The sequence below is a fragment of the Trichosurus vulpecula genome, chromosome 9 (assembly GCF_011100635.1).
Source record: "Trichosurus vulpecula isolate mTriVul1 chromosome 9, mTriVul1.pri, whole genome shotgun sequence".
Lineage (NCBI taxonomy): Eukaryota > Metazoa > Chordata > Mammalia > Diprotodontia > Phalangeridae > Trichosurus > Trichosurus vulpecula.
Genome location: NC_050581.1, coordinates 47,836,047 through 47,857,046, shown reverse-complemented (window position 1 = coordinate 47,857,046; position 21,000 = coordinate 47,836,047). Strand labels below are relative to the sequence as shown.

The following is a 21,000-nucleotide window of genomic DNA, read 5'->3' as shown; positions in this document are numbered from 1 at the left end:
TGATGGACTTCCACTCCCCCCAACCCTTACCCCTGATTAAGGCCTCAGTTTCCTCATCTGGAAAATAAAGGGATTGGACAAGATGATCTCCAAGACCCCTTCCAGCTCTAAATCAATGGTCCTATGATTGTTCTCAAAGACTGAGACCCCCATTCAGGGGAGATTCAGGGAGATGGTAGAAATGAGGTAACAAATCAAATATTCCTGCCCTGACCCCTGTCATGGGCCCCTAGCTCACTAAGGGTTAGGAAACTGACTCTGAATGATGGGTATCATAGGGATGCTTCATAAATGCTTCTTGATTGATTGATTTGTTTGTGGGTTTGATATTTGTGAAACTTGGCCCCGAGGCAAAGAAAATTAAGTGTCCCCTGAAGACCTTGGAAAACTATTCCAAACTGAAGGTTTGGTCTCCTGAACCAGTATTTGTCAATTTGAATCTCCCCAAGGCCTTCAAAGCCTCAGCACAGTGCTAGGCCCACGGCCAATGATGAATAGATATTTCTTCACTTGATCTGACTGGAACTCCACTTTCTAGAAGGGAGGGCATATAATAGCAAGCAGTCCCCCTGACCTGTCTCACATTTTACTTTTTCCTCTTTATCTTGTGCCTTCTACCAGAGAGATATAGACAGAAATTCTGTTGAACCCACCCATTAGAGATAGAAGATTCTAGAGAAAGAACAGGGATCAGTCCAAGGAACTTCGGTGAGAAGGACCCAGGAACTGGGTTCAGGACCATATTGTGTTATGCTCAGGGGTAATGGGAGGGAAGCTTTTCAAGGCTAGATCTGTACCTCACCCACACCTAGTGTACATAATACAGCTGGCTAGTCACACTTCCCCTCTTATCTTTAAATATACATGAGATGTGGCAGACCTAGGAGTCAGGAGACTCAGGTTCTCATCTCCGCTCTATCACGGACTACTGGTGTGAACTTGGACAAGCCGTATTCAGTCAACCAATAAACTTTTATTAAGCACCTACTGTGGCAGCAGTAGATCAAGGGCTATGACTAGAGGCAAGGAAGAACTGAATTCAAATCCAGTCTCAGCCACTCACTAACTGTGTGATTTTGGGCAAGTCACTTAACCTGTTTGCCTCAGTTTCCTGCACCACCTAGCTGCCCTCTGAAAAACCTTCTTGCAGAAGATGGCCCTTTAGCAGAGACCTGAAGAAAGCCTGGGAAGCTGCTGAGCCCCAGGTTCTTTGTCAATCAAATGAAGGGGTTGAATTAAGTGGTCTCCAAGGTCCTTTTCAGTTCTCTGACGTGAGACAATTTTTCCTAGTGGTTCTCTTCCTCTCCCTCCTAAACTCGGGCTGTTTGTACCTGCTCCTTGTGGTTCCATTCAATGACTAGATTATCTTGATGACTGTGAACTGAGTGTAACAGAGACGCCGTGATCTTGGAATGCTGAGGAAAGGCAATGGAGAGAGGATGGACGAGTTCCACTGTAAGAGAGGCGAGAGAAGTGGGGGGAGAAGGTTATTAGGGTTGGTTACCAGTAGCCACATTTTTCCATCACACAATCATGGTGAGATATATACAACACTGGGCCTGGAGTCAGAAAGACTTTAGTTCAAATCCAGCCTCAGACACTGACTAGATAAGGGACCCTGGACAAGTCACTGACTCTCTGAATCAGCTTCGGCTTCAGTTTTCTCAGACACAAAGTTAGGACAACAACAGCACCTACTTCCCAGGGTTATTGTGAGAATCAAATGAGATAGTATTTTTAAGGTGCTTAGTATAGTGACTGGCACATAGTAGGCACTTAATAAATGCTTTCCCCCCTTCTTTCCTTCTTTCCTTCCTTCCTTTCTTCTTTCCTTCCTCCTTCCTTCTTTCCTTTCTTCCTTCCCTCCTTTGCTCCTTCCTTCCCTCCTTCTTTCCTTCCTTCCCTCCTTCTTTCCTTCCTTCCTTCTCTCTCTTTCCTTTCTTCTTTCCCTCCTTTCTGCCTTCCTTCCCTCTCTCTTTCCTTCCTTCTTTCCCTCCCTCCTTCATTTCTCCCCTCCCTTCCTCCCTCTTTCCTTCCTAACTACCTTCTTTTCTTTCTTCTTCCTCTTCCTCCCTCCTTCTTTTCCTCCCTCTCTCTTTCCTCCCTTCCCTTCTTCCCTACCTCCTTCCTTCCCTCCTTCTTTCCTTTCCTTCCTCCTTCCTTCTTTCCTTTCTTCCTTCCCTCCTTTGCTCCTTCCTTCCCTCCTTCTTTCCTTCCTTCCTTCTCTCTCTCCTTCCTTTCTTCTTTCCCTCCTTTCTGCCTTCCTTCCCTCTCTCTTTCCTTCCTTCCTTCCCTCCTTTATTCCTTCCCTCCCTTCCTCCCTCCTTCCTTCCTAACTACGTTCTTTCTCCTTCCTTCTTTTCCTTCCTCTCTCTTTCCTCCCTTTCTCCCTCCCTCCTTCCTTCCTTCCGTCCTGGAACCACTCAGATTAAGGAGGAACCTGGAAGTCTCTTGGGGGTACAGTGGAAAGAGTATTAGATTTGAAGCAAAAGGACTTGGATTCCAAACCTCTCTCAGTCACAATTTCTGTAACTTTGAACAAGTCACCTAGTCTCTCTGGGCCTCAGTTTCCTCATCTGAAAATAAGAGGGATGGACTGGATGCTCTCTAAGACCCTTTCCAGCTCTAAATTGACGATCCTATGATCATTTTCAAAGGATATCCTTGTCTCAGATACCTGCCCCTACTCACTGGTCCTTAGCTTGCTCAGGGGGTAGAAACTGACTCTGAATGATGGGTGTGCAATTGCCTGCCACAGAGGGGCACTCACAGAAATGCTTCCTGACTGACCAATGAATTGGTGGTTTGGAATCTGGAAACCTGGCCTGGCAGCAAAGGAAATTAGCACATGGGACACCCCGAAAGGTTAGCTAGGCCTCTCCTCTTTTTGCACACCAATCACCTATGGCACAATTCAGGGTGGCAGAAAAAAGCCTTCATGACACAGAAATCAATAACAGAGGGGCTGTGACTTATAATTCTTTTCAGGAAAGACTATTTCCTTTAGGACTGCATCTAATTAGCTTCAAGGGTCGCCATGTAGAAGTGAGTATTTCCTAGGAATGAACTTGGGATTAGAACACATGGCTAGAGCCAGGACCAGCCCCTTTTAGGAAATTATTGCCAACTTTTTAATCTCTATATTTGCTCAGGGACTCCTGGAGTAAACAGCTAATGCCTTCTCTAACCTCTGGCCCTAATCTGTCTATGGATGCCTACTAGTTGTTGCTTGTTCACTGACTTGTTGCAATTGAGAAGCTTACCCTGCATGTGCTGGCTCCTAGAGAACTTGGGAAAAGGCCCTGTGTAGCTGCCGATGAACTTGAACTCCTGGCCGTCCCATAGTACCAATTGTTGGATTGTCCTTGTCCCATTGGCTTTCTGATACGTGGTCAGAAGCACCATTTCCCAGGGGATCATTTTGAGCTACAAAGGAAAAACAAGAAGGCATCAGCCCTGGGGTGGCAATTCAGGTGGGGGCTCAGAGTAGGTAGAGATTGAAAGGAGAGAAGACTTCAGAAAGATGAGAGAGTTTAATTAGATCTTGGGCTTCTTGGGACAGAGCATTAGACTTAGAGTTAGTACACTTGGGTTAGAGTCCAGTGTCTTGTACCAAGTGGGCCTTTAATAAATACTTGTCAGTTTGGATAGTGAGTTAATTAGGATAAGATAGTCTGTTATATGTGAGGAGGGCCACATCAGCCAACACTACCATTCATTGTCACCAGTCTGACAACGGGCCACCTAGAAGAACTTGGACTCAAGAGGGGTACGTTTTAACAGAAGGGTTCTTAACTAGGGGCTGGCAAACTTCTTTTTAATATTTTTATAACTGCATTTCAACACAATTGGTTTCCTTTGTAATCCTATGTATTTTATTTTATGCATTTAAAAATGTGATTTTAGCAGAGAATTACGGGAAGATGGTAGAGTAGGCAGAAAACTTTAGACTCTCCAAATTTCCTCCACAAAAAAAGACAAAATATGGTTTTGAGAAATGGTTTGTAAGCTTCACCAGATTGCCAAAGGAGTCTATGAATCAAAAAAGGTTAAGAACCCCTCTTTTGTTTTGTTTTGGTTTTTTTTTTGGCAGGGCAATTGGGATTAAGTGACTTGCCCAAGGTCACACAGCTAGTACATGCGTCAAATATCTGAGGCTGGATTTGAACTCAGGTCCTCCTGCCTCCAGGGCTGGTGCTCTCCTCACTGTGCCACCTAGCTGCTCCAAGAACCCCTCTTTTAATGGTAGAAGACTTAGGAAAAAGTCAGAGTATGGGGCAATGCCAGTGGAAATCTCTGGGTAATCAAGGAGTAGTGTGTGCTTCAGATGAAAGATGGCACCCACAAGAAGATGTATTAGGAGTGGTAGAGGGGCATGGAAGACCAAGACTGATTTCACCCACTTGACTTCTTGACACTTTGCTTAGGAAACATAGACTCTGTTACTTCTGTAACCTGGTTTATAGCACTGGGTTCTGGCTTTCACATAGGACCCCCAAGTTGCTGTTCCTCACCTGGGGAATTGTATGCATCAGCTCAGTCACTTGAGTGAGGTTGGATGCAGCAAATGTCAGCTTTGTGGCCATGTGGAAATGGTGCTTTTCCAGGTCAACGGCAATCATGCTTTCGGCTTCACTTGCAGAGTAACTTATCTAGGTGGGTGAGAGGGCAAAAAGAAGTTGCTTCATCAGGAATCTGAGGGAACATTTCATAACTGATCTGCCACCCCCTAGCATAATGGATAAGGTGTTCAACGCATAACCAAGAGGACAAGAGTTCAAATCTTGCCTCTGACACTTACTAGCTCCATGTCGGTGGATGAGTCATTTTACTGCTTTCGGGTCTGGTTTTCCCATTTGTGAATAATAACAATCCTTACCTCAAAAGGGTTGTTGTAAGTCTTAAATTGGATATTAAATGCACAATGCTTTGCAAACTTTAGAGTGCTACATAAATGTTAGTTACTATGGCTCATACATATATATACACACACACATTCATTTGGTATGTCTTGGTCACAAAGCACTTTACATATCTCATTTGAGCCACACAAAAACCTCGTGTGGTGGGTCATAAGATTGTAGATCTGGAGCTCAAAGGGAAATCAGAGGCCATCCAGTACAAGCCCCTTCATTTTACAGTTGAGGAAACAGAGGCCCGGGGTAGGTTAATTGACTCGCCCAAAATCACATTTCAGAAGCGGGATTTGAACTAGGTTCTCTGGATAGAGAGCCAGTGGTCTTTCTACTGTATCCTGCTGAGTCCCAAAAGTGGTGCAGTTATTACACCCATTTTACAGACTGGGAAGCTGAGGCTCACCCTAAGTCACATAGTTAGGAAGTGTCTGAGGTGGGGTTCAGATTGGGGCATATGCCTTTCTACTACCGCAGGTGACCATCATCACTCACTCATTGTGACCTGATGGCTGAGGAATCAGCCTAAGGCTAGCCACAGCCCTGGGACGGCAGGAGAGATAGTTGCTTTTACTGTATTTGTTTTACCCTCAGGGCCTCTAAAGAAACAAGCTGTATTTGCAAGGCTGATCGCTCTTCAGAGCTCCTGGGACCCAGACTCCCCAAGGAGAAGGGGGTGAGATGAAGAAATCAACATATGTTAGACATCTCCAATTTGGGACAGGCCCCTTGCTCTGCCAGCAGACGTAAGATGCAGGGGTGATAAAAGAAACGCTGAACAACTTGTGTTGGGAGATGTCAGGCCAACCATTTACTTGGAAAAAGAAAAGCTTTGAGCTTGGGAGACAAAGTCTGGGATGATGAGAAGCCGGAAAAGCAAACAGAGCACTTGGAGCCGTGTCTGGATGGGCTTGGAACGCTCTTTAATCCATCCCAGACTCGGAGCTTGGGCCTCACCAACAGGATGCACTTTGGGAGAATCTCCACTGAGCTGGGGATCAGATACACATGCCCAGAGGGGCTTGGGAGGGAGGGTGCCAGGCAAGCCAGCTAAGAAATGTAAATACCAATGGGGTTTTTAAAGCTAGAGCCCCATTTCTGAAGGGCAGTCCTCCGGGGGTTCTCTTTAGCTCCCTTAAACAGATGTGAACATGTTAACCAATTCTTCTGTGTCACTAACACTGCCCCCTCCAAATCTCCGTCAGCCTCCCTCTCCCTTACAATCTGCCTCTCTCTCTCAACTTTCCACTTTGGATGGCAGCCATGAGAAGAGAAAAAAGCCGCGTGTGGAATGAGTTAGGAGGCAGCAGAGTTCAGGGACTGGCCAAGAAAGGAACAGGGACCTCAGGGAGCAGTTACCTTGGTGGAAAGCTTGGCTCTTTTAGGGAAATGGTTGAGGAGGAAGGAGAGATGCTGTTGGCTGGTAACGTGTAGTTCTTTGCTGGAAAAGAGAACCGTAGAGTTTGAATGTTTCTTAAATTCACTCACTCTAACCCCTTCCTTGAATAGAGGGGAGAACAGAAGACTAGTGAGGTTGGAATCAAAGTCACATCACATAGAAGTAAGTGGCAGAATTGAGATTGGAACTCAGAGCCTTTGGCCCTGAATCCAACACTCTTTTGATTGTACTACATTGTCTTTGGAACGGAAAATACAGTTTGTGAAACAAAAACACAAGTATTTTTTGGAGTCAAACATTCAAATCAATGATGGTCTTTGATAAGGACAAAAGAAACAGTCTTAGAGATTCCCTTGTATTTTAGTAGGGCAGTCCAGGCCTATTGTTATATTGGTGCAGAAAACCTATAATACAGGAAATCCCTCTATCCATATAGATTGAGATTTCATCTGTAATTGTAGACTAGAGAGTTGTCAGAGGAACTTAGAGGTTAAGTGACTTGCCTGGGTCTTATAGCCATTATGTGCCTGAGAGAAGGATTTGTACCCAGGTCCACCTGACTCCAAGGCTGTCCCCCTATCCATTCTGAGGAATCCAATATCACAGTCAATTCAGATGGAAAAGTCACAAAATCATAGAATGCTAGAGTTAGAGGGGACCTCACACACCCTCTAAGTCAACCCTTCCACTTGACAGATGGAGAAACTTTCCCAGAGAACGGAAATGTCTCATTGAAAATCTCACTGCAAGGCAGCTAGGTGGTGCAGTGAGCAGAGCACTGGCCCTGGAGTCAGGAGGACCTGAGTTCAAATCCAGCCTCAGACACTTGACACACTTACTAGTTGTGTGACCTTAGGCAAGTCACTTATCCCCGATTACCTTGCCTTCCCCCCTCCAAAAAGAAAAAAAAAATCTCACTGCAAGTTAGCAGCAGAAGCAAGGCTCAACACTGGGTCTCCTGGTACCTGATTTAATGCTCTTTTCATTGCATTGCCTTCCAAGGGCCAGGTCAACATCATTTTTTTTTCCTCAATGGAAACTCATCAAACCTGGGGTATGTGAGGGTACGATACCTTGGGTACTGAGCACATCTTAGCAAAGTGTATTCCCATTCCCTAGGTCACAGGATCATTGATTCAGAGCTTAAAGGGACCACGGAGATGACTCAGTCCAACTTCCTCATTCAAACAATAAAGAAAACGAGGCACAGATAGGTTATGTGATTTGTGCATGGTCATTTAGCTAATAAGTGGTTTGTCCAGGCTCTTCTCCCTACCCTCCCTGCTTCTCAACATGCTATGCATTCATGACCAAAGGGTTGTGTGGGTATCTGGAAACCCAGATCCAAAAAGACCTTCTGTTCACCTGAGTGGCTGATTCCTTCCCCTCACATGGATGAGAAGACTTGTTTCGGACTCACAGGTCATCTCCAAGGATGTTTTCACTTCACCGGGTGCCAGGATTTCCTGCAATAACAACTAGTAGGAGGGAGAGGACAGAATAATATAAGATCCTGGAGGGCAAGGTCTGATTTTTTGTCTTTGTCTCTCCAGAATTTGGTACAACATCTGTCACATAGAACACACTTAATAAATGCTTCTTGACTTGACTTTGAATTTACAAAAGGCAGCCAATAGGATAAGATGGAAAGTGTGTGTTTATCAGGTAGCTGATTAAATCTAAGCTTTCTCCAACCCACTAATGTGATCTGTGATTCACCATTCCCTTTTTTCTACTACAATAATCAGACTTACTGATTACTGCTGATTGTATATGTGTATAATATATATGTATTTATTTATGGTGCGTAATATATACATGTATGTATGTATATATATATATGTTACACACATGTATGTTTCTCTTTTGTCCTCCTTTTAAACTCTCAGCTCCCAGAGGACAAGGACCTTGTGTGCTATTTATTCCCCTATTTATTCCTCTTTCCCCACCTCCCAAGAACCCAATGCCCTACCATTACCCCATGGGCTCCCAGTACAGACTTGGTGACTGACCAGATTGCCAATTCTCAGTAAGAAATAATCTAAACAGAAATTTTTTTCCTCTCATCTTATCTGTGTATACTTTGGAAGTGTGTGTACGTGTGTGTGTGTGTGTGTGTGTGTGTAATCCAATCTACTACATTAAGAAAAAAACATGAATACAGAGGAGATAAGCCTTCTGGAAACCACTTTAACCAGGGCACAAATTAGCTTTTGAGGGCATTAACCAAGGACTCCAAGCAAAAGCAACTTTTCTTTGTTTTTACTAATAGTAGCAAGACTTGGGGCAGCTAGGTGGCGCAGTGAGTAGAGTGTCGGCCCTGAAGTCAGGAGATCCTGAGTTCAAATTCGGCCTCAGACACTTCACACATGAACTAGTTGTATGAACTCGGGCAAGTCACTTAACCCCAATTGTCCTGCCAAAAAGGAAAAAAAAAAGGAATAGTAGCAAGACTAATCCAAAATGATAGTTTTTAAATCATATTTTAAAATTTTGGAATGAATGAGATGATTTTCAGAGATTTACCTAGAAAACCAAGTAAGGCTAATCATATTCCTTGTAAACACACCAACCTGACTTGAAAAAAACATTTCAGGTAGTTGAGGAGGGAGCCAGCCTAGAATAAAACTTTTTTCAACCCATGGTCCATCCAGAAAGTGGCTGAAGTGTGCAGATAATGGTTGGGAAGCTGAAGTGACTAACCCCGTAGCCTTTCTAGCTGTGGCCCTTCCCAGGGACCAGAATAATCACCTCTTCTCATTACCTGGATTGTGAAGGGCAGGCCCAGCTGCCTGAAAATTGGCACTGTGTGTTGTATGTGAGCCACAAGCTCAAAGGTCCCATTTAGTTCCAAGGCTGTCAGAGCTGCCACATCCACACTGACTTTCCTGTCCCCTCCCTGGATGTCCACGCTGCCCCAGGTCTGGGTTTCTAGATGTGGAAGGACAAAAACACTTAGCAATAGCAAAAGGCAGCGAAGTACAGTGGAAAGGGTACTGGCCCTAGGGTCACAGGAACTGGATTCATAACCCCCACTCCTGATATTTAATACCTGTATGATCTTAGGCAAGTCACTTAAGGGTCAAGAAGACCTGAGTTCAAATCCAGCCACAGGTATATGCTAGCTGTGTGATCCTGGGTGAGTCACTTACTCTTTATGCTTTAGTTTAGTCATCTACAGAATAAGAGGGCTGGACTAGATAACTTATGAGGTCCTTTCCAATTCCATTTCATGTCACGGACTATGAAAGGGTGTCTCCTTATGTCCTTAGGTGTCACCGTCACATGGCCATCCTGCTCTCCTTTGTTCCCTTCCAAGAAAAGGAAGAAACAGGAATGGAGACTACAGTGAGGGTGACACTGCTCTCCACCAAGGGGTAGAGAGAGCTGCAAAGCCTGTCTCCAGGGAGAGCATCCTTTAATCGGTCTCAACCCAGTAATTTTCTCAGACTGGAAAGAACCTTCAGATCATTGTAACATTGATTAAGAGTTGAAAGGAACCTTAGCCGCCATCTTGTACAAACCCTTTATTTTACAGAGGAGAAAACCAACACCCAGAGGACTAAGCGACTCACCCAGGGTCACAGAATCACAGAATTTGAAAGTTGGAAGGGATCTCAGCAGCTGTCCAGTCCAACTCATATACAAGAGGAATCCCCACTGTCACATACTCTGCTCACCCAGCCTCTGCCTGAAGACCTCCCATGACAGAGAGCCCATCATTCTCTTGAGTTGGCCTGTTACAGTTTGGGAAAACCCTAATTATCAGGAAGCTTTGTTTTCATTTCTTCCTGACATCAACCCTAAATTTTCCTTTTTGTAGCTTCTACCCACAGCTCGCAATTCTACTTTCTAGGGTCCAGCAGAACCAATCTCATTGTTTCCTCCACATAACTGTCCATCGAATTTTTGAAGAAGGCTATCTCGTCTTCCCTGAGTTTACCTTTCTCCATTTCATTTAGCCAATCTTCATATGACATGGACTAAAGGCCCTTCGCCAGCTTGGTTGCCTTTCTCCAGATTCTCTCCATGTTATCAATGCCCTTCTTAAACTGTGGTAGTCAGGATGGAGCAAAACCACCCAGGTGAGGTCTGATGAGGGCAAAGCACAGTGGAATCATGATCTTCCTCCCTCTAGTAGCTTTGCCTCAGTCCCAGATTGTTAGGATTCCAATTCAAGCCCTCTGGCTCCAAATTCATTGCTGTCTGCACCAACTGGCATCAACTTCTCCCTCCTTCAGAGGTCAGTTATTCTGTCTGCTTGCTCATGGACAGTATCACACATAAACCATGCCAAAGAGATAAATCTTACTTCATTAGGTCTAGGAGGGATTTTAGAGATCACCTATCATAGTAATGATGACGATAGCTAATATTTCTGCTTTAAGATTGACAAATCACTTTACATAGATCATCTCATTTGATTCTCACAACAGCCCTGTGAAGTGCTATGATTATGTCCATTTTACAGACAAAGAAACTGAGGCAGACAGAGGTGAAGTGACTTTCCCAGGGTCACAAAGTAAGTATCTGAGGCAGTATTTGAACTCAGGTCTTCCTCTTTCCTGTGCTCTGTCTACTCTGTCACCTTACCTTATGACAGATCTCATTTTGCAGATGATGGAAATGAAACCCAGAAGAGGTTGGTGCCTGACCCAAAGTCACGTACTTGGTTAGTGGCAGTCCATGAAAATTCAAAGTCAAACCTAGAGACTTAGACTAGAGATCTTTCCATCAAAATATTCCGCTTCTCTGAAACTCGGAGTTTGAGGGTGTTTTTTTAAAGTTCTGTAGCACAGGATACTCTGAAGTTCTTTCCAACCACTCCTTCCAAAACCTAGGAACCTTCGCTGTCAGGAAATTATTCTCTCTCTTACTTGAAACCCTCACGCTGTATCTCAAAATACTTTTGGAAAACTAAGACCCATTATGAGCAAATCTGGGATTCTTCGTTTGGAAAGCCAAGTCCCTGTGATATGTTCCCTCCAGATATGCCTAACCACGCTTCCTACTTCATGGGCCCAATGGGGAAAATGATTTCAAAAGTTCCTTTGGTATGGCAAGCAAGGCAGCTCTGTGGATTCCTGAGGGGCGTCCATGAAGCCACATTCTGAGGGTCCACAGCAGATGGTGCTGAAGCCTCGCTTCCTTGCCAGGGAACCTTCGTTTCTCCCACACAATGAAAATGTCAAGCTGTCATCTTTGTTCTTTCCCCTGGCGGAGAAAGCCTGCTTTTCAGTACAGCAGTAAAAGCTAGGAAAATAGCAGTTCTCTGAGTCTTGGAAATGATCTTCTCAGACTTCAGGGAGTTGATGTTTGGAAAAAGAAAACCATGTTTCTAGATAACCCCCAAAAAGAAGTGGTCATTTTTTCCCCTAGACTATAAACCCCTTGAAAGCAAGAACCATGGCTTATTCATCTCTTCTTTTTTTAATTTTTAAACTCTAGCATAGTGCCTCATACGCAATAGATGCTTAATAAATGTTTGTTGGTGCTTAATAAATATTTTTAATTCATCTTCCAGCCTTCACTCTGTTTAGACTAGGTAGGGTTTTCAAACCAGAGCAATGCTTTAAGTTACCACTACATAGACTGAGAGCTGATTTAACTTCATCTCCTCAATTATGTAATACTTATGTGATACCTACGATTATTTGAATAACCCACAAACTCTCGACTATCTACAGCAACAAAGAGCATAGGGAGTGTGTCTTGTTTACAATGGAAGGCTAAATCTAACCATATGAATATCAACCTAAAGTGAAAAGGGGACCATAAGGTCATCTAGTCCAGTGGAATGGGATGAGGAAAGTAAAGCCTCGGGAGGTTGGAATATGCTCATAATCATAGAGCTAGCCACTGTTAGAGGTAGAATTTGAACCTGGGTATTCCTGTCTCTGGATTCAACAGTTTAAGCTATGTCATGCCACCTCTTTGACAAGAAGTAATCCAAAACTTTATTTTATTTGCCGCCACCTACTTTCCTCATTAAAAATATCCTCAGATTTGCTTTCATTGGGTCTTTTCCCCACAGTGGTCACATCCATCCTGTAGAAAAGATGATCAATGAATGCCCATGAGGCAGGTGGGGAAGAAAGAAGAGAAAGAGGAAGCAAGAACCTGGATAATGTACATGCCAGATAAACATCCTCTAAAGACTCGAGTATAGTTCAGTCTCTGAATTAGTAAACATGCTCTTTCATCTTTCACAAGTTTACCAGGCCCCTTAGGACTGCTAGGTGGTACAGGGATAGAATATTAGGCCTGAAGTCAGGAAGACTTGAGTTCAAATCCTGCCTCAGACTTAGCTGTGTGACCCTGGGCAAGTCATATAAGCTCTCTCACCTTCAATTTCCCCATTTCTAAAATGGGATCATAATAGCACTTACCTCACAAGGTTGTGAAGATCAAATGAGAAGACAGATGGTAAAGTACATGCAAATAGTGCTAGCTATTAAAAACAGAAGTCCCTAGTATGGAATTAGAACCTACACCCCAGAGATTACTGACTGAGGGCAACTACTTTAAATGCACTGTAATCCTGACTCCAATAGACATTTGCTGACTGCTTGATTGGATCCCACAGAGGCCTGGCAGAGAGTAGGCTGCCTTCTGACATGTCCTCAGGCAAGAGTAAAAATCCTTGCCCCAGGAAGGGGGAGAAGACCAGTATGCCTTACTTACCTTGTGTCTGTAGCACTCCAGCGAGACCAACCACCTCTGGGTAGCCGGTTTCTTGCCTCAGAGCACTGCTGTTATGTCTGCTCCAGCAGGAGAATGCCATTTGCCGTCTGGTATAAGAACAGCTCACGGTGTAGTTGAGAGACGTCTGCCCCACCAGAATGTTCACAGAGCTGGCAATGTTGGAACTGGTCCCTTGAAGGTACATCACAACCTGAAATAATGCAAAAGAAGGTAGGTATTGAGTAACCATCCTAAACTCTTTATCTGTCATCCTCTGAGAACAAAAAAATCCATCCGTCACCTCCTGAGCTCCCACAGAATAAACTCACTTTGGCTCTGTGATGCTTTGGGCTACTTGGACCCTCGATATATTATTCAAGGATCTGAGCCAGCTAGAAACATTTCTTTTTCTTTCCTATCAAGTTATTACGCGAAAGGAATTGGTCTCACATGCAAAACACTCACTTTGTCAAACAAGACAATGAAAACCAAGTCAAACGATCCTAGAATCTGTGGGCTTAACTGTACCTTCAGAGGTCATCTCATCCATTCCTCTTTGGACAGTATGGTACCTAGTCCATTACAGGAAGAAAATTGCCCAAATGGGGTCCTGAAGAGTGGGAAGTGACTGAGACAACTCAACAACAAAAATCCAAAAGGTCTGAAAGGAGGCAGGAAAACAAGGGGAGAAAACCGCACTAACCATCTTGCTTCCACTTCCTCATTGGCTGGGGGACTTGACCCCATTGGTAGTGGGAGACAAGGGTCAACAACTGTGCTTACCCCCTGTACCACCAGAACACTACAGGCATTCAAGCAATGCTGATTCCTCCTGGATGGGCGAGTGAACATGGCTTTCATGAATTAAGATAGAAGTGTTTCATGGGAATATGGAAAAGGATTACCTGAAGCGATTCTGGGAGTCCACACTGCAACAACCCAGGCCAGTTATGCCAGAGGGTAGCAGACCAGGAGTGTCTGGCTGTGGTGCTCTGGCTTTGGCCTCCAAAGATGATGATGCCTGAACCATACTGAGCCCTGCCACTCAAGTTCTTGGCTTCTTGGTGGTCCAAGGAGACCTGGGTGTACAGGATTTAAGTCAAGAAGAGTTCTCTTCCTATCAGCTCCATCATTGTCAACTCAGGCTGGTGGGCACCAGGTGAAGTTCTACAGGATCTCAGGGCTAGTGTGGAAGGTTGGGCTAGAGAAAGGCTTCTCCACCTGGGGTATGTAATCTTGTTTTTTTGTTTGTTTTTTTGAGGCAATCATAGTTAAGTGATTTGCCCAGGGTCACATGGCTAGTAAGTGTCTGAGGCTAGATTTGAACTCAGATCCTCCTGACTTCAAGGCTGGTGCTCTATCCACCTAGCTGTCCCTTGCTTTTCTTATCATATATTTTGATGACTATATTTAAATATAATTGGTTTTCTTTGTGATCATGTGTCTTTTCTTTTACGCATTTAAAAATATTATTCTTAGAAGGGGTCCATAGGCTTTACCAGACCTCCAAAGAGGTCCATGGCACAAAACGTCTTAAAACTCTTGGTTGAAATCGAAGAACACAGGGTATAGAGGTCCTCCAATCCAACCCTCTCCTATATAAATGAGGAAACAAACCAGAGAGGGTAGCTTTTGCAAAGTCACACATGGACAGTAAAGGAAGGATTCAAACCCAGGTTCTCTGATTCTACAACCAGGTTATTTTTGTTTTTCCCTTCTACAATCTGCTTCTCCTCAGCAAGTAACTTACCCAAGGTCATAGGACTAGTTAGTGGAAGAGCTGAGACTGTAAGTCAGGTCTTCTGGCTGTTATTTGAATAGACCTTCAATTCTACCAAATTGCCCCGCTAAAAGTCTTTCAAAGTAACTTTGTCTTTTGGGGAGATTAGAGGGAGGCCTGAGGAATGGGGAGAGGGCTGACCTACCTGCAAGTCTATCTTGTCTTCCACCCCCAATGCCTGCAATGTTGGGACATTGTGTCGGATTTTGTAGTCAAGGGAAATATAGTCTGATTGTTGAGTGAAGCTGAGCTCTTCAGAAATCTGTTGACCATTAACAAGGGATATGAGATCAGTCAAGGGGGCAGCCTTCACAGGACTCCAGCCTCAAAGGTGTGTTGGACAGTGCCCAAGGGTCCCTTCCTTGGCCTTTCTCTCTTACCTGCTTGCTGTCCATGCCAAACCGGATGGTTCGCCTGTAACTATGATTACTTTTCACTGTGGTCACATCCACCAGGGTCTGAGCTGGGATGCCAAAGTGGAGAGTGTCAGGGAGGTTGTGGGTGAACAGCATGTCTAGTTCTTGGTGTGTCTGGGTCAAGTAAGAAAGAAATGGGAGCCACATAAGCCAAAATATTCATTGCAGCACTTTATGTGGTAGCAAAGAATGGAAATGAAGTAAATGCTTATGAATTGGTGAATAGCCTAAATAAGTTGTGGTAAAACAATGCAGTAGAGTCACTGTGACAAATGATGGGTATGAAGAATTCGGAGAAGCATGGGAAGACCTATGAACTGATGCAGAGTAAAATAAACAGAACCAGGTAACCAATATACACACTACCTACAGGATTGTAAAGAGAAAGAACAAGAAAAACCAAAATTAAACTGAATGCTGTGTAATTATAATGGCCAAGATTAACCCTAGAGAAGAGTGGAGAAAATGGACCACCTAAACCATGAATGTGTAATATTGCATACACTAACAGAAACAGTTTAGTTGCTTTTGTTAAAGTGTTTTTTTCTCCTCCTTTTTAATCTTTGTTAAAGGGATGGTGATTCACTGCATAGGGAAGAGGTGAGAAATACATTCAGAAATGAAGATGATGTTAAAAAAAATCCAAAAAAACTGTCAATAAAAATAAGATTTTTAAAAGGGAGATAAAAAGAAAAATGGAATGAATACTAGGGGGAAAGTCATAGTTTCTTGCTGAGGATATTCCTTGGATTCTCTATTCCCACTGCTCAGGAAATTAGGGCTTTGAATAGTAGGATCATAACTTTAGAACTGGAAGGGATTATAGAATTCGTCTTGCCAAACCCCCTCACTTTTCAGATTAAGAAACTGAGACCAGAAAGGTAAAGGGACTTAACCAAGGTCTCATGTGTAAGGAGACTTTGCTTTGAGCATCTCCAGATCCCCTAATATGGAGGCACCCACTTGGGAGACCACAGAGACCTGCTTCTGGAAGGAGACATTCTATATTCCTCTACCACATGGATAGAAATAGCTTTTTTTTCCTTTGGCTGCATAGCCAGAACAGGCTGTGTCTTTCAATCTACTAGACTGGCACAATCCTACTTTCTCTCTTTCTGGTAGTATCCAGTAGGAGATAAAGGTCCTGTTTATGCACAGAATGGGCACCAAGAACTGACCTGGGTGAGCTCTTTGGGGCCCTGTGCACCTGAGAATGGGGGTTGCGGCTTTGTCTGTTTCGTTTGTCCTTTTCAGTCCTAAGTGCAGGCAGTGGCGTCTCTGGACCCAGACCCAGACTTTGGAGACAGGATTCTGGGCCAGATGTTGTAGCCAGTCTAGCAGGAAAGCTCTGAGAAGCCAAGGTGACCATGACTTTAGCCCAAAGAAGAGCTCTGGCCTTGGAACTTGGTGGAACTAGGCTATGTGGGAACTGAGGGAATTTGTGAACCTAATCCCCCTCCTCTTCCCAGAGATTGAGGTGGCTTAAGGAGGAATTTCCATGTGTGTGTGTGGTAGGGGGAGAAGGGCTTTAATGTTTGTGCTTTCTATAGCTTGCTATAGCAAATACTCCCTAAAACTGAGGGAGAGAATGGAGTTTATGGCAGACACTAGACAGCTCCCAAAAATGGGTATTGCAAAACCCTAGAGGAGGAGATGAAATGCAACCTTCAGGCAATGGGGGACCAGAGCAGTCGCTAGTTCACACAGGTAGTAAATTGGCAGAGACAGGCTTCGAACCCAGGTCCTCTGATGCCAAATGGAGGACTTCCCACTGCACCATACTGTCTCACCCTCAGAGCAGAAGGAAGTCCTTAATGCCTTACCCCTTGGGGTTTCTCTCCATTGTGTGAAGAGCTTTCTTTTTTTTCAAACTTGTTTTTTATTTTTTTTTTCAAGTTTTCAAGTTTTTTCAAAACTTTCACCTTAAATTCCCTTGTAGGTAATTTGAACGAGTACTCATGTAGAACATTTACTACAGTGCCTGGCACATAGTAGGTGCTTAATAAGTGTTTATTGACTGATTTTTTTTTCTGTTAGAGATTCTCCCCAGACTCTAGCTCTGCCAGAAGAGAATCAGCATCCCCAGGCTGCATTCCATACCCAATATCCAGTACTTGGCTGGTGACCCACTCACCTCAGTGGCCTTCAGGATGAGAAGGCCTCGCAGGGTACTGTCATCTACAGTGACCAACATCTGGGCATCCAGATCCATACTGTTCACCACCACATAGCCCGAGCCATCAATCCGACCTGGGGCCCCAAGAGCCTGGAGAGGTTTAAAAGAAGTCACCAGATCATAGAGTCACAGTGTTTAGACAGAAGAGTTAGGAGGGACTTTAGAGGCCATCTAATCCATTATTATTAGTGCCAGACTGTGAAGTTTACCAAGTGCTTTACAAATGCAACAGCAACTCGCAGACCCAATCCCAATACTGGTCAGAATGAAAGCTTTGACCTGCTTTTTTTTTCCCACTTGGGCTAGTTCCTCTCCTTAGGCAACCTGGAGGTCCTCCATTCTTAGGGGCTTACCATATTCGTGCTGTACAATTGATTTTAGCCCTACTGTGTCTCAGAACTGCAGAGCTCAAGCAATCCACCAGCCTCAGCCACCCCCACGGTAGGGTCCACCATTCTCAGCTTATTTTCATAATTACTTGGGTCTAATCATTATCAACATTACAAAGCATTCATTAAGCACTTAATGGTCCTTCTAGCTTTGCCTGTTACTGCATAATGACTGATTTCCCACTAGACCTACACTGTTTTTTCTTAGGTTCTGGCCACGTAGGTCAATGTTTATTTCTTCGGTCTGTTTAAAGTCTATATTCCTCTCATCCTTAAAATATACACACATACACACAGCTATATCCCCCTGTTACCTCTTCTGTCATCCTTCTACCATCTTCTGTCATCTCTCCTCCCCTTTTCAGCTAAACTCCTTGAACATGCCATCTACACTTTGTGCCATCTACACTTCCTCTCTTCTCATTCTCTGCTAAATTTTGCATTCTGACTTCCAACCTCATCATTCAACTGAAACAACTCTCCCCAAAGCTACCAGCCCTCTCTTAGATGTCAAAACTAATGGTGTTTTCTCCATCCTCACCTTTCTCGACCTCTCTGCAGTCTTAGACACTGGTGACTACCCCCTCTTGCTAAGTATTCTTCTGAATTTTTGTGAAACCACCCTCTTGGTTCTCCCTCTGAGCTGTCTGGCCATTTTTTCTGTCTCTTGCTGGATCTTTACCCATGTTATGCCCATTAATTCTGGATATCCCAAGGTTCTGTCCTGCATCCCTCCACTTCTTTTTTCCTCTACACCACCCTCTCATGGTGATCTCCCAAGGGCTCAATTATTACCTCCATGAGGCTTATTCTCAGAGCTACTCTCTACTGAGCTTCAGTCCCACATCATCAACTGCCTCTATGACATTTCAAATTGGATGTCCCATGGGCATCCCAACTGCCTATGTGACATTTCAAACTGGATATCCCATAGGCACCCTAACTGCCTCTATGACATTTCAAATTGGGTGTCCCATAGGTACCCCAACTGCCTCTACGACATTTCAAACTGCATGTCCCATAGGTATCTCAAACTCATTATCTTTCTCCTTCTGAACATTCCTGTTACTGTCAAGGGTACTACCATTCTTCCAATCACTCAGGTTAGAAACGTCAGTATTATTCTTGGTTCCTTGCTCTCACTCACCCCACATACCCACTTGCTAAATCTTGCTCCATACCATTTTTGGTATACACCTCCTTCTCTGTACTCATGTAACCACCAATCCAAGTTCAGGCCTTCATCGCTTTTTATTGGACTACTACAGTGAGACTCCTAATTAGAAGTCTCTTTGTCTCACATCTCTCTCTATTCCAACTCATTCTCCACGTGACTTCCAAAATAATTCCCTAAAGTATAGATATAACCATGTCACCCCCACCCCTCTACACACAAACTCAATAAACTCTAGTAATAATAATAATGTGTTTGTCCTTCATTTTCAAAGAGGACCAAAATGCTGCCCTACTTAAATCAAATTCAAGCATGAGTCAATAATAATAAATAGCATTTATGTAGTACCTGATTATGTGCCAGACACTGTGCAAAGCACTTTACAAATATGAAGTCATTTGATCCTGGGAGGTGGGTGCCCTCTTTATGATCCCCACTTTACAGGTGAGGAAACTGAGGCAAACTGAGGTTAAGTGACTTGCCCAGGGTCACATTGTTAGTAAGTATCTTAAGAAGATTTGAACTCAGCTCTTCCTGACTCCAGGCCCAGTGCTCTACTCAGCATGCCAGCTACTTGCTTCTCTATTAGTATCCCTCTATTACTTCTAGGACCAAAGAAAAAGCCCTTTATTTGGCATTTAAAGCTTTTCACAGTCTGGACCCTTCCTATCTTTTGTTTTCTTACAAATCACTTGTCTTCATGACTCCATGGTCCATCCAAACTAGCACACTTGCTATTCCTCACTAACGATGCTCCATCTCCCATCCCTATGCCAGAAATGTACTTCTTCCTCACTTCTATCTCTTAGAAATCCCTGGCTTCCTTCAAGACTCCACTCAAATGTCACCCTCTGCCCTTCCTGGTCCCCCCAGGTCCTAGAGTCGTCTCCTCTAAGGTTGCTTTGTATCTACTGTTATCTGGAGGCACACTATCTCGCATAAGCTGATTTATGTGCACATGGTCTCCCCCATTAGAAGGTAAGCCCTTGAGGGCAGGGAATGTGTTCAGTTTTTCCTTGAATTCCCAGCACGCTGTCTGACAGATTATAAGCATTTCATTGATTCATTGTGTTTCCTGCCCAATCACGAGCACAATGTCCCACTGGCTTCAGCTACCTCTCCCTCCTGAAGTACCTGCAGCGCCTTGCAGGAATTCTCCACCAGGCCCCTCCACTGGAATTTTTTCTCCAGCTGCAGATCCCCATTGGCTTGTATTTCACAGGCTCCCGATCTCAGCTTCAGGTCCAGCTGGTACTTGGCCTGTTTTCCGGCTTGAAAAGATAGCTTGGTCTCCTCTGGAATGGCCCACAGTGCCGGCAAGGTGTGCCTGAATGTGGCCCGGATGGTGAGCTGTGGTTGGCACGCTCCCCTGAGTTCCAAGAAGGCTGCCTGGCCACCCATCAGCAGGGTGCAGAGCAGCTTAACCTGACAGCCAGCAACCTGGGCTGATCCATTGAGTTGCATTCGGGTGGGGAGTCCAAGGTCCTGCCACCAATCAGACAAAATACCCCCATCAGCTCCACACCGAGGATTCCTCACCTCCCGGCCCCTCAAGCATAGCTCCTCTTAGCTAACCCCATTTGTAGGACTAGACTAAACACTTTAATCACAAATGTCTCGGCATAGGAGAAAGCACGGTGGATTGGAGGGGAAAAAATAATTAATGTGCTCATAAATGCTAGAGTTGCTAAGCAGGGCGTAGGAGTGTGGGAAGCAGGCAAGAAAGTGAAGCCGTTAGATTGATGAGGGTCAGAAGATAGGCTAGCAGGAGGCTAGACCAGGCTAACTAGATGAAAGGCAAATTGAAGCCCGAGTGTCCAGATGTCTAGAAGGAGGATTAAGGAGTGAAGAGGAGGAATGAGTCAGCAAACGTTTAGAGAAAGAGAGATATAAATAATCCCCTCACTTTGCAGAAGCACTTCGAGGTTTACAAGGTTCTTTTGGAACAATAGCCCTGCCTGGTCGGTCATGATAATATTATTACCCTATTTTATAGATGAGAAAATTGAGGCTTGGGGACCTTAACTCTGATTTTCCAAAACAACTAAGTGTTACAGTTGTGATTTAAA

General features: G+C 44.2%; 1 protein-coding gene across 1 annotated transcript in view; it reads right to left on the bottom strand.

Annotated features, from left to right (window-relative positions):
- The window catches only part of LOC118832099, a 171,918-nt gene that overhangs the window by 44,500 nt on the left and 106,418 nt on the right, over positions 1-21,000 (bottom strand). The window contains exons 44-55 of the mRNA XM_036739540.1: positions 20,066-20,416; positions 17,327-17,458; positions 15,157-15,306; positions 14,922-15,038; positions 13,902-14,075; positions 12,997-13,207; positions 9,077-9,243; positions 7,678-7,790; positions 6,273-6,354; positions 4,515-4,652; positions 3,264-3,426; positions 1,332-1,453 (exon numbers count right to left, since the gene is read on the bottom strand). Of these exons, the coding sequence (XP_036595435.1) occupies positions 1,332-1,453; positions 3,264-3,426; positions 4,515-4,652; positions 6,273-6,354; positions 7,678-7,790; positions 9,077-9,243; positions 12,997-13,207; positions 13,902-14,075; positions 14,922-15,038; positions 15,157-15,306; positions 17,327-17,458; positions 20,066-20,416 (1,920 nt within the window). The remainder of the gene's footprint in view (positions 1-1,331; positions 1,454-3,263; positions 3,427-4,514; positions 4,653-6,272; positions 6,355-7,677; positions 7,791-9,076; positions 9,244-12,996; positions 13,208-13,901; positions 14,076-14,921; positions 15,039-15,156; positions 15,307-17,326; positions 17,459-20,065; positions 20,417-21,000) is intronic.